The sequence below is a fragment of the Adiantum capillus-veneris genome, chromosome 25 (genome assembly GCF_014529385.1).
Source record: "Adiantum capillus-veneris isolate H3 chromosome 25, ASM1452938v2, whole genome shotgun sequence".
Lineage (NCBI taxonomy): Eukaryota > Viridiplantae > Streptophyta > Polypodiopsida > Polypodiales > Pteridaceae > Adiantum > Adiantum capillus-veneris.
Window position 1 is genome coordinate 113,316,198 of NC_140955.1, and position 11,712 is coordinate 113,327,909.

Here is an 11,712-nt window from a genome sequence, read left to right on the forward strand (position 1 = left end):
CTCTTGAAATTTTTTCATCAAGGATTAAATTTTAAACACAATTTCAAAACTCAAAATATGTAATTTTTAACAATATCTTATACTTCAAAAGAAAAACTTTACTTTTAGAATCACCGCTAAACTGAAAAGCTTTTAAGTACAACATGGATCATAACTAATAACTTCTTTTACGCTTATAAATGTATCCAAGGCAAATAAATTTTTGCTACCTTGGTTATATAAATGCAAGTGAAAATTCTATGTTTGTTGAAAGATATTTAGCTTAGCAATAGTCATACTTTGCAAATGAAAGTTTATTTCATCCACGGTATCTATTGTAGTTCTGATGTATGAAAAAATTGGAATGATACTTCATTTTTATCATATTGTACAAAAATGAGTCAAATCAGGTCATTTTTGTGCAAATACTTTCCTTTTGTCGAAAGCCAATTGTATTTGGCACGAGCACACAAACACGAACAAAGGCAATAAATACACACATCCCCATGAGTTTCTCACAAGTTCTTAATCTTGTTTTATCAATCCAAATATTCATAGATATATGAAGGTAAACATGAATCAACATTGACAAAACAATAAATAAATATGTAAAAGACAAACCGATATATAGAGACAATGACAGATATCTAGTAAGATGCGCAAACAAGACATCAATAATAAAATGGACAATACTTTTGTATTTGAACCATATAATTATAACACACTAAAGATCCTCTTACCTTCAAACATTCGCTCATTGCAAATTTCACCAGCTTTGGGAAACTGCAGTTTGCACTAGAGATGCACATCTCATCACAATGAGCCTACTTAAAGCAGAGATAAATATTGAGAAAAATTTAACCCCTCCCTTAAAACATCCCAGAATGAAGAGGCCGTAAATGTTTGCAGAACTGCTAAGCTAAAGCCCTAAAAAGCCCCTCTTCCGAACCCTCAGCTTCCTTGAAAATGTGATACTCATATGCTTAAAAGGGTGACTAACAATAGATGAGCCATTAAGGATCATATAAAGCTGAAGTTCTTTTGACAAGCCAAATACTGGCGAAAGGCTACAATCCCCTCTTTTTCTGTATAAAACCTGCACATTTCTTCGCATTATACAGAGATAAAGACTCCCAACTACTGGCGAAAGGCTACAATCCCCTCTTTTTCTGTATAAAACCTGCACATTTCTTCGCATTATACAGAGAGATAAAGACTCCCAACTTTGCCTACTAATGATCCAACTAAGAAGTCAGTAGCAAGGCATTTGACAACCGAGTAGTGTGTATATTTTGCAAACCCACTTTAGGGATTAATACTGAAAGCTAAGCCATTCAAAACGGTATCGTACCTCTCAGACAATAGAGAACCAAGAATATGGCTACATAGATCATCATGCCCTGGCAGCAAATTTACAATGAATATGAGCTGCACTCCTGAAAGAATCAAGGCATTATTGATTGTTAAGACCCTTCAAAAACACTATATACTTCAGAGCCGCAGCCGAGCAATAATAGAATGTGACTCATTGCAAAAGAATCAGTGTTTCGATAGCGCCGCCGCTGTCAATGCGGAAAAATCATACGTAGCTCCTGCAGATACTGAGGACATTTCTGATGTAGCCGCAGTGCTGGGTTTGTTTGAGTTCGATTGCCCAATGCCATTCGCATAGAGTGAACTAAAGCCAGAAGGGGGTGTACTTTTTAACGGGGTTGCAGAATTGACCTGACCCACTCCGTTTGATGTCAAGCCACTTGCACCTAGCGCAGTGAGGGAAGAAGAAACAAGAGACTGGTATGGTACCGCAGCACCCTGCATCGCCCCACTTAAGCTGACAGCTCACATATTAGCCACTATCCATGCCAAGCCTCTAAACTCATGAATAAAATTGAGGAGCAGATACCTTGAATTGGGCGCAGACGCCTGAGCACTTGGATTTAAATGATGAGGAGCTCCTCCAATCTGGTAGAAAAGATAATGTTAAAACTTATTGCAGACACCTCGTCATAATGCTCCAGCTCTAAAGATTGAATGAGTTAGCATCCAAAAGAACCCATGTGTCTTGCAAGAGCTCAATTAACTGGACAGCTTAAACAGATTGTGGGAAACCACCTATCCTCTCTGACAACAGGAAAAAAAATAAACAGGCAGTAGTAGATGTATATGAACATATGTTCAGGGTTGCAACAACCTCTCCCCACATAAGACAATTCTAAAAGACAAGCTCTTTAAAGACGAATCTATACTCAATTAAAAGCAACTCTTGATGAACCTCAAGCGAAGGTCAATAAGATGGGAGGCACACATCTTTGGTCAGGACCATTTCAACCTGATATGACATTAAAGATGACTACAACCTTCAAAATATGAGAGCAAAAATATGACATGGAGAATTTATAGAGGCTCACCTGGCCAAAATGCAATCCTGCAAACTGAACTCCAGGGTTGTTGGCCAACCCTGCCACGGGAGCACCACCAGTGTTCCAAGTTGCCCCAGGGGCTAGATTTCCTGCCACAGCGTTTAAATCCTGTGATTGCTGGGTTCCTACATTTGCGACGGACAATTTCACCCCGGAAGCAGCAGCTGCAGCAGCCATTAGCATGGACTGCCTTTGTGCTAATAGTGCAGCCATGTGTTGCTGCTGGGCTGCATAAGGGGATGCCATAGATGTCTGTCATAGAAAGATAAAACTCTCAGATTTGAAAAATATGAAGACTCTATATGACTTTAGCTCTGTTTGGCAAATAAAGCTAAGAATATGACCCCAACAAAAAGCTTCAATATATCCTCCTTTTTGACATCCTTCTGAGGCTGAGGAACATCCGACGCACTCAATGACACAGTTGGCGAGCCTTTGAAAAGATCTTCAAGCCCCGCCATGATCTCACTCTTGATTGCAGATTCACCAGTGGAGGTCGACGCTGATGGTTCAACCCCACTAGGCGCCGGTTGATCTACAGTTTCAGCTGGATTTGCAGGTTCTGCAGCTGCAGCTATGCAGATTAGGGCAAATCAATCAGACTTCCAGGTAACCTCTATTTTCTGTCTTGCAATTAATAAGAGAAACTTAAATTATTTACAGACACCTTGCTTGTCAGTAAATGCATAGAGAAAATGAGACTAAAGCTGCAGAACTGCAGCATCTGCCTGCCATACCAACTTCCAAAAGGCAATTTTTCTTACATTGGAAAGCAGCCCAGCCTTGATCATCTGCAGTAACGGATACAGCCGCACTGTCCTCGGTCTTTATAGGTACTTCAATGTTAAGCAGATCAAAAAGATCTGTAGGGGCTTCAATCTTTGGTGCTTTTGGGACTGCTGTAGGTTGCACAGGATGCAAGGGATTTTGTGGAGGCTTGGGAGCAGGAAGGACGCCAGAGTTGCGAACATTGTCCTGTCCACTAATAGTATCAGAAGATGAAAAATAAAATAATCAAGATATTATGCACTGCACAAAAAACAAAAGGAGTCCTCACCTTGCTCTGAGATGGTTCAGATGTGGACGATGCAGCTGCTGATGTGACATGCTGGCTGGAAGATCGAGTACCTTCCCCACTGTCATATGTGCGCGGTTCTGGAAACTCTGAGTCATCATGCCCTTTCATATCACTTTTGCTGAGGTTGGAAGAATTTTTTACACCTTTCACGTTATCACTGCTTCTTCTCGGCCGGTCAGCAGACACACGCCTTTCGTCATGTACCTTTGCAGGTGATTTGTCACTTCTTGCCACCCATCTTCTTGCCTCGTACCTATACGAAAAAGCCCAGAAGAAGAACAAACTCAAATGACACTGTCTGCTAACACCAGAGGCAATGTATTCGCCTCATTTCCAAGAGACAAAACGGACTATACTAAATAATCTGGAAAAGTAAGCCAGCATACTTTGAACGAATAAATGCTTCAAGTCCTCCGCGGTCAGTTTCACTAGGACGCTTGAATGAATTAGGAAGTTCAGCTTCCCAAAAAGCATTGGCCTTCGCATTCCCCATACCTAATTAAAACTACAACATCAAAAAGAGAACAAACTAACTGTATTTTTATCGTATAAACAGTGGTGTAAGAAGGAGAACCACCTTGCATAAAGGTAACTTGCTCTGGAAGCCATGTATCTAGAGTCGCAGAACGAACCTGCAATATTCCCACAGTCATCAAAAGCTGAAATGTAATAATACATCAAATGAATGCAAGAAGCAAATAAACCAAAGCTGTTAGAGTCGAATCATCAATCCAAGGAAACCTACTTTGATCTATCACATGGGCGTTAAACTCAAGATCTATACTCTACAGAGATCGGCAGGTAAATAAGGAACAAAGCGAATAATCCTAGCTCAAATAATTTACTTGAGTTATGGGTGATGTGGCAACATGCATCTCCACCTGGCCTATAATCAGATTGTGAGGAGCACTTGGGACACGATACAACTTACGAGAGGTCTTTTTGCTAAACTATGTCCTCTCATGAGATCAGCATCTTAGACTTGAAAGTACTTGTGATGATCAGTTAACTCTTCTAAAACAACAAGTACAAAACATTGAGAAGGATCTTGCCAGGATGGTAAAACTTCTGATCATAACCATCCTAACACACAAATCTAGTTGCCTTATCAGTATCCTCAAGTGCAAGCCAAATTTCAAAGATCTTGTGTAACAGTTGGTGGCCCTTGATAGAACAAGTTAGCTTCAGCTCAACCTTCCCTTATCAACCATCTTCCAGACTGCTTCCTTTCCCAAAGGACCTGACTTGAATCTTGGAAACCATAGCTTGACCTATCAAAATGGCTTACATTTCTTGCCACAAATTATTACTTTACTAGAGGTGGGATGCATGGACACAGCAAAGCTCACACAAAACACATAACTTCTCATCTGGGTGCTTTCATTTTTTATTACTCATCATACACCAGGAGATGGACATCATGTATATTATTTTTTCTTCATAAGAGCTCAGACTGTTGAATAAAGGTAGAGCAAATAATTATGACGACGGTAGTGTATATTCTGCAACGATGGTAGCATAGAATGATGAACCCTTACAGATCCCATTGCAGCCCTACACTGTCATTGGGTCAAGAGTCCTATTTGTGAATGTTTGACCTCATCAAAGTGTGGTTTAGAAGAACAAACCTACAACATCAGGCATGCATTGCGTGTATCTCTGATGTTTCATTCTTTCAATCATGATGTCTGGTTTTTGGTAGACCTTCTGTATCAAAAGTTGTAGCCACTCGAGTTTCTTTCAATCAATTGTTGTCGTATTATGACATAAACTTGAGAGCAAGATGCTTAGCTTCAACTTTTGACTGTCCTTTTAAGACATTCGTTGATGCTTCTACATGGTTATTTGTTTCAAAATTAGCACTGCAAAGGCATCACACATTAAATTTTGCTGTTTTTTATCTGAACGTTTTTATCGATAAGGATGCTGATATTCTTGAAAGATAAATAACAAAGATTCTGTAACATTGATCAGGGGCCGAACCACTAGCAATCTTCAATTGAAGTTCAAACCGATTCAGTAAATTTCCAACCCTATGCAGACCTCAATTCAGTGAATTTTCCATTTGCTTATAGTTTGTATGGGAAGAAAGAAATTTCCACCGCATAACAATGTAGGCCTGCCATGAGATCTATACTGATTTTATGTTTGCTATAGGAAGATACAAACAGATCTCTGGTTCATCGCACTACAATGGATTGTAAATAGTACTGCTAACATCATATCAGAATATATGTGCTAGAATGACAGTATTTTTTTGGCCCTACCTTTCACTCAAAGTCTCAAACAAACCATTTGAAGTTCAACCTCACTAATCTGAACTACCCTTAAGCCAAATAATATATATATATATTACACAAGTACACTACGCTCAGTGGCGGAGACTGTTCGTGACTTTTGGCTGGAGTTGATCCATACTCTCAGGGGTCAGTTCGAGAGACTTCAGGGCAGCTCCGACCGCATGCGGGAGCACAGAGAGGCGTTCCTACGACTCTTGCGCCTTGGGCTGTTCTTCATCATGGTCCAGGGTGATCCCACATGGCACTACCGCCCACCTATGTGGCTTTTCCCTCCTCCCATCCCTTGATTTAGCCCCCATTGTACATATGCTGTTTTTCATTGGGAGTCTCCCCTTATGGTTGATGTAGCCCTCTCTAGTAGAGGTGGTTGTAGCCCTTTGGGCAGTTTTATTAACTAATAGAAGAATCTTTTTCTCATGAAAAGAAGTACACTACGCTCATAGAAAAAAACACACTGATATACCGAGGATGAAAATACTATCCAGCGTTCTCACAAGCTTAAGAAAAATCGCAAATCGATGTTACAAAAAGAAAATAAGAAAAACAAAAGCTTCTGTGCAGATGTAACCACTGATCAAAAACAAAAACAATGTCACATTTGTATTGCAATATTTTACGAAAGTTCAAGTAGTAGACTCATAGAAGTCATTAACAAGACAATAAGAACATGCAGCATCATCTCCATCGCCGATTGCAAAATCCTCACCATGCTTTGTAAGTTTTTAAACCTCATCAAACGAATCTTTTTGGAAATAAAGAGCTGTTTTCTTAGCTACGCATCAGAAAAACAGTTGCATAGACCACTTTGTACTTCAAAGAAGTCATTGTTCTCCTAAAAGTGCTACATTCCTTTGCAGCATGTGAAATTGCAAACTCACTCCAACAAACAATGTTATTATAGCAGTGCCTTTCATTCACAGATTATGGGAGCTGCCTCAAGAGGGAATTTCAAGACTAGAATTTATATCCTCCACGTAGTTAGTGGTAGCTGAGGGTGACAAACCTTGCTGGTATGCACAGATGATGAGCTCGTGTGTCTCCATCATCCCTCAAGTTTGACAAACAATGTGCTTGACCACATCTGCCTTATTAAAGACAGCTTCAACTTCATAATAATTCATATCACGTAAAGCTTCATAGGTAATAGGACATTTTAATCAGAAAGCCTCAGCTAAATCACCTAAACCCTAGGCAGCTTCACAGGTGCTCTGAAGCAGTAGTACTGTTAAACTTGACTCAATCGACATCTAGTTGCAGAGCTAAGACCCCCCTAAGTCAGTAGGAACCATGTGGAGAATTCCCTATCCGACACGGAATAATCCTAAAACAGTAAGTCACCCCTTAGTCAGGAGGAACCACACAGAATATTCCCTTTCTGACATGCAATACTCCGTAAACCCTACATCAGTAGGAACATATTGGATACCTCCTATTCTACATGAAATAAGCAACGAATAGTCCGGCCAAGGACTGCACGGCCCCTGAGACCCCCAATAAGGAACCCTATTATACCTTCTCTTATGTGCAACTGAATCCAATGTGCCTTCAGTTACTAGTAAACTTTCCCTCCCTAACTCAGACGTTAAGCCCACAAAGGTCACGTTGCACCATTGGTGGTCACATAATAAACCTCACCTAACCTGGACCACACCTGAACTCACACAAAGCCTCGCCTTATAACATCAAAACCGTAGGTAGCATACCAGTCCTGAAATGCCAAGCAAGTTTCAGTACTTTCTCGCTAACAAATTGTCTACCCAAAATAATCATTGGATACAAAACATGCTAAAAGCCTATACTGCAAGAAAGAAAACAGAAAGACCGAGTTCCTCAAATATGGCCTGCCAAGCTAGCAACACGTGTAATAATTACGAACTTTTTTCATTGTGGCATAAAATTGCAACAACTACACAACCTCTGTTACAAAAGCAGGCCAACATTAATATTCATGATCGTACAATACATAAGCCAGACACTAGTAACATCACATAGAGACCAAACAAGCTCTAAGCCGAGTCATTAAAGCAACCTTACACCATAAAAATCCTTCCATGGTCAAATAGTGTACGGTTTAAATATAATGCCACTAATCTTCTCACTTTGACTCTTGGTCTGTTAGAAAATTTCAGAAAATTCCTAATTGAAATCAGTTCAACAAGAAAGAACTCGGGATGAGCATTACCTTAGATATGTGAACGCCAAGGCTGCGATGAATGCCAGAGCATTGAATGCATACAAATATCCCCAAGTTTACACTTGCCCATCTTGGCCCCCTGTATATCAATCCACATACATCAGCAGTTCTAGAATACACTGCTCCCCAATAAGCACAATAAATAATTCTGAAAGTAATGAATTGCTATAACTCCTTTGTCTTCTACCCAATCTTAAAGTTAATGAGTATAAAATTGCCTGGTATATAGCTTAGCATAGTTGTGGGGTTATCTAGAATGTATACAGACCAAAACCCCAACATCAATATCAAGCATTGACAAGTAAGAACATACTTGCTTCTGCAGTCAGCACACTCTCTGTTTTCTGGCAGCTTCATAAGACCTTCCAGGACCTGATCACGTAGAAGAAGGTTAAAATGAATCACTAATAAAGTCATCAATCAAAAAGCCACTGTTAGAGCTTGGGTCGGTGATCGCGTAACTCAAATTTGACCTGATAACCGTGGGTAACTGTGAGCAGGATTTGCACTCCTCAATGAAATGAAAGAGAAAACCACTTCTCAAGCCATGCATGTGCGTGAGTGAGCCAGTGTGTGCGTTTGTGCACCAGTCTGCGTGCAGTGTGAACGTAATCTAAGGTGGCCGATCATTCTTAGCGATCCGAATTGTTGAAATGGTGCAAAACGTCCACCTAGCTTGAAGATCAGAAAGCCGATGGGGAGAGAGAGAGAGAGAGAGAGAGATGCACATACTTTGCGATGCCTGTCATTCTGCTCTTTGGTGACGGAGGACTTGTCATTGGGCGCCATACGCAGAGACCATCAACAGGCGAGAGGCGATCGCCGGCAAGTGAGGAAAATGATGCAGATCTTGACCTCCCTTCTTCTCTATGATGATGAAGCAAGCAAGCTGTTGATCGAAAGGTTCAAATTGTGAACGCCTGCCTGTTAAAGAGCTTACAAAGGTTTAAAATTGTCCATATGGTGCGCGTAATAAATGGCCTGCCATGGTAACGCTTTTGTCTTAGTAAGTCGTCGTGCATATGGCAATGACCTGGCTAGAGCACCAATGGCTTATCTGGTCGGGTGTGTACATGTATCGATGTTGTGGGGTTTGAGAGTTCAATTGTGGTTCATACTTAGTGTTTGTTGTGGCAGCTTTTACTCATACATCAATGTCGCATGTCCTGATTGTCGTCCAACTTTCTTAGGGTGCAAAGTGGCTTATATCATTGCAAGTTTAATTCGTTATTTCATGTTTATGCATTGCAATAGAGTGCACATATGGCATAGGTTATGCTTTTGGTAGTGTGTCCGTACAATGGCATGCCATAAGTCCCGATGTACAAATGGGATTTAGCTCTCTCTTCAATTACAGTAGAGGTGCACATGTGGTAGCGGCTATGCTAGTGATAGTGGGTATGTCAAGTGGAGTGGACAAGAAGCCAGAAGCCCCAACTAGAAATGAAATTTAGGGTGCAATGCAAACTCCCATGTCCCACACACAAGCCTTGGCTCCTTCAATCCCTCTCCCATTCACACTAAAAAATCTTTCTCAAGGTGGTGGTCAACACATCTGCTAATTGGCATTGAGATTGCCATGCTAGATCTAGCAATGAGGGGGGGGGGGGGGGGGGGGGGGGGGGGGGGGGGGGGGGGGGGGGGGGTGGCCTAGACTAATGGTGGCTCTATCACACCGCCTCCTCAATTTTTCAAACACTATCAATGTGGAACACCCTTGTCTCGTAATCTTTTTCTGCATAGTCTAAAAACCCAACCTTAGGCTTGTTAATTATTTACTCCTCTTGTGTGGTCTAGGGGTGCATATGGACGATGAGTACAAGTGTTTCTCTGTCGTCAAAATATAAGTATGATCTCATTCGAAGGCTGTTGTGTTATCAAAATGAAAGTTCCACGCATAAACATGATTGTCACCTTCCTCTTTTATGCTCAGAAATGTTATAAAATTAGTCACAAAAACGACAATGGCATCTTTGGGAATGCCAAAATTCACTACACCTAATATACGATAAAAAGGTTAGTTCTTAAGTGTGTTGACACCACATCACTACCTAATTATTTTATGGAATCCTCTTGGAGAGTGAGGCAGTGAACTAGAGCTGCCACGTGAAATATAGGAAAGTACATGCCATGTCCTCCATGCGGCCATGTCAACTTTGTTGGATCCACGAAGGAGAGTAAGACCCAATCTTACCAACCGATTGATGTAGGGGATGCACATCTTGAACATGATCACACTAGAAAAATTGCAACAACTACACACGGCCTCAAAATCGTACAAGTGTGTGTTTCTCTATGCATTGCAAAACTCTAACTTTGATTAGTTCCTTCCAATAGTTGCAACATGAGTGATAATCAGCTATGTGTGCTCTAGGTGCTTGGTGAGACGACAATCTCTAGCGTTTACAGTGCTCTGAGCCCCTCCATGCACTTGGCACAATGGGGCTCTAAGTCCAAAGCTTTCTAAGAAGCTATGAATTTCTCAAGAGGCATCGCTATTGTGAAATGAATCAGTGGGGATTTCATGTGTTGACTCGAAAGACAAGCAAATCTAACCTCTAGAGAGTCTCTCCCCCTTGACATAATGATAACGCACCTTAATGTGCTTCGTGAAAACATGAAACATTGTGTTTCTTACTTGCTAATATGTTGAGATTATTTGTGTGGATAGTGGTGCCAGGTTGTTGTACCCAACATCCAAACCAACCACAAAGGTTTCTTGAGCCATATTCACTCAATTGTAGCTCTATAAAAGCTACCCTATAGTAGCCATAGTAGGGTGCTTCTCACTCAAGCATGATATGTGTGCATTGTGAAGCATGAATAAAAAACCACACATGGACATGCTAATGGCCAATTCAAACTATTATAAGCATTCAGATTTGGTGATGGTGATGCTCCCTTGAGATAGAAAAAACCAAGGTGCCAATTGCCACACTGATAGTGAAAGATTTTCTTAGCTAATCCCGAGTGCTTAGTACTTATTCTATGAATATATATATGCTCATTGTTGAAATTACAAGATAAACATTTGGCCTCATAATGTATACATAATGAGATATCTTGTCATAATAACTAATATCTAATTCTCCTAAATGAATTTCTCATGTTAAACTGATCATTTAATATGGGGAAGTACCAGGGGAGAAAAGGCTAGTATATTGGTTAAGCTGGCAGACCGGCCACAGTAAGGATCGAAAGGAAGGAAAATAGGGATCCAAAGGGGGGGGGGGGGGGGGGGGCATCTGCAAAAGAGCAATATGCATCAATGGGCTTCAAAGACCCTAAGGTTCAGCCCATTAAGACTTCCAAAATGCTAAGGTTCCAAAATTTAATGGAAAGACCAATGGTCAAACCTTAGGGCAATTGGATGCCTTTGGAAGACCACAAAGTCTTTGCAAATCCCTAGATGGGAGGGGGCGAGCCCTAAAGGTAGGGGAAGAGAGAGAAGAGGTGAGAGAACACTCACACACACTCAAGGCTCCCTTTACACAAAAGGGCATAGTGGGCACATGTCAGCTCCCTAGCCCAGTTGCCCCCAAAATGTATTCAAATCCTATTGGATGGCCATAGAGGTGGACCAATGAGAATTAGGCTAGAGTACTTTTAATTTAATTCAATTTAAAACACTTGATAAAAGAACCAATGGAAATTAACCTCTCTAGAAGACTATTGGACAGTCTCGCAAGGGGTCCAATGAGCATTCAGCAGCCCAATGGCTTGCCTGATTCCTATTGGCCA

General features: G+C 40.9%; 1 protein-coding gene across 2 annotated transcripts; it reads right to left on the reverse strand.

Moving 5' to 3' along the window:
- Positions 1–997: 997 nt before the first annotated feature.
- On the reverse strand, positions 998–8,931 carry AGD5 (ARF-GAP domain 5). 2 transcript variants are annotated; one of them, XM_086499773.1, is made up of 11 exons: positions 8,704–8,931; positions 8,285–8,343; positions 7,960–8,050; positions 4,055–4,109; positions 3,864–3,972; positions 3,457–3,730; positions 3,164–3,374; positions 2,744–2,967; positions 2,388–2,651; positions 1,883–1,941; positions 998–1,810 (listed from the first exon to the last, which is right to left on the reverse strand). In XM_086499773.1, the coding sequence occupies exons 1-11, from the start codon at positions 8,758–8,760 to the stop codon at positions 1,519–1,521; spliced, it is 1,695 nt and encodes a 564-aa protein (XP_086355899.1). In that variant the 5' UTR covers positions 8,761–8,931; the 3' UTR covers positions 998–1,518. The 2 variants fall into 2 exon arrangements, with proteins under 2 accessions (XP_086355899.1, XP_086355897.1); XM_086499771.1 differs by having other exon boundaries at positions 2,744–2,973; positions 8,704–8,929.
- Between the last annotated feature and the right edge of the window lie 2,781 nt (positions 8,932–11,712).

Excerpts from the sequence above, each read along its gene's own strand:
- AGD5 (XM_086499771.1), bottom strand. The coding sequence starts at position 8,760 with ATGGCGCCCAATGACAAGTCCTCCGTCACCAAAGAGCAGAATGACAGG. Across the intron at positions 3,973-4,054 it reads GCAAGTTACCTTTATGCAAG|GTATGGGGAATGCGAAGGCC; the intron begins GTGGTTCTCCTT and ends AGTTTTAATTAG. Across the intron at positions 1,811-1,882 it reads GCGTCTGCGCCCAATTCAAG|CTTAAGTGGGGCGATGCAGG; the intron begins GTATCTGCTCCT and ends GTGAGCTGTCAG.